Below are 1,555 nucleotides of genomic sequence, written 5' to 3'. Positions count from 1 at the left end.
ATTAGTATGGATGACATTTTGGGAGGATTNNTGGTGGACCAGTTTCTCAACCACAACCAACTAATAATGGAGGAGGTTTGAGCATGGACGATATTTTGGGAGGATTTGGTGGACCAGTTACTCAACCACCTGTTCAACAACCACCACAAAACAATGTTGGTGATTTCTTTGGAGGAGGTGTTAACATTGCTGCTCAAGCTGCCAACATGGGTAAGCAAAAGAAGGAACAAAGAGATACTACCGGATTCAACTTTGATGATGTTGTAGTTGCTAACAGAGATAATGCTCTTGAACAAAACGAACAAGTCCATCAAGACGCTGCTGTTAAGCATCAAGTTTTGCTCAAGTCTAACGAAGGTGTTGCCATTGAAGATGAACATTTGCAAGTCAAGATTAAGACTGAATATCACGGATGTAAGGGTAGACTTATTCTCCTCTATGGTAACAAGACTACTAATCCATTGACTCAATTCAAGGTTCACATTCTCGTTCCAAAGGAATTGGAAGCTCAAATTTCCAAGGTTCCACCAATGATTTCACCAAAGACTCAAGTCCAACAATATGTTGACTTGGTTGCTAAGGGCCCATTCAGCCAATTGACTGATTTGGATTTGTACTTTGAAGCTAATCGTAGATATTACAGATTCAACATCAAGTTGCCAATCGTTCCACACAAGTTTGTTGAACCATTGGTCATCCAAGGTGCTGAAAACTTCTTTAAACAATGGCACGCAATTGGAAAGGAACAAGAAGTCCAAAAGATTTTCCCATGCACTCCTGTATATTCTGATGTAAATGCCTGTGCTAAGGTTTTGTCTGAAGGTTTCCGTTTGGCCATTTTGACTGGTATTGACAATCCAAGTAATATTGTTGCTGCTGGTTCTTTCTTCTATGATCCTGTTGGTAAGGTTAACGTTTTATTACGTCTTGAATACAATGCTCCAAAGCAAGCTTACAGATTAACTGTCAAGGCTCAAGATGCCACTATTGCTCAACAAGTTTTCAATTACATCTTACAAGAACTCACCTCCCAATAATTTAAATAAACCTAATTTATTTACTTCGTGTAAAAATGATTAATCTATTATTTGAGCTAGCTCCAATTAGACATTTGCAGCCTATTTATTGGAGAGATTCTCAACTTTGTTCATAACATTTACTCCAAAGTATTATTTGGAGATAGGTAGGCTTCATAACAGAGCTCAAAATAAATTACTCCAAAGTATTATTTGGAGATAGGTAGGCTTCTTGATTGATTGTCAAGGTAATATTATCATTGTTTCTTGTTGGTGTTTTGGGTTCATTCAATGTTTCAAGATTTGCAGAATTTTTCTTTTGTAAAATGTTTAAACTTGTTCTCAACATGTCAGTGAAGGATGGAACAAGAGCTGGAGTGTGATGTTTCTCATGCAACATGTAAGCAATACATTCACCTTTTCCTTTCACATTTAAATGTCTTTCTTCAAAAGTGAAACCCAAATCATAAACTCTTTCGTAGGTTGATCTGGAAATTTGAATTCTTCCTGGAATTGAATTAGATTCCATTCTTGAAGCT

The 1,555-nt window shown here is 36.9% G+C and overlaps 1 protein-coding gene across 1 annotated transcript; it reads left to right on the top strand.

Annotated features, from left to right (window-relative positions):
- Nucleotides 1-83: 83 nt before the first annotated feature.
- On the top strand, nt 84-1,037 carry NAEGRDRAFT_54847 (uncharacterized protein; the record flags this gene model as incomplete). Its single annotated transcript, XM_002668270.1, has 1 exon — nt 84-1,037. The coding sequence occupies one exon, from the start codon at nt 84-86 to the stop codon at nt 1,035-1,037; it is 954 nt and encodes a 317-aa protein (XP_002668316.1).
- Nucleotides 1,038-1,555: the final 518 nt, after the last annotated feature.

This window comes from Naegleria gruberi, assembly GCF_000004985.1.
Source record: "Naegleria gruberi genomic scaffold NAEGRscaffold_432, whole genome shotgun sequence".
Taxonomy (NCBI): Eukaryota; Heterolobosea; class Eutetramitea; order Acrasida; family Naegleriidae; genus Naegleria; species Naegleria gruberi.
This window is presented reverse-complemented; position numbering and strand designations above follow the sequence as displayed.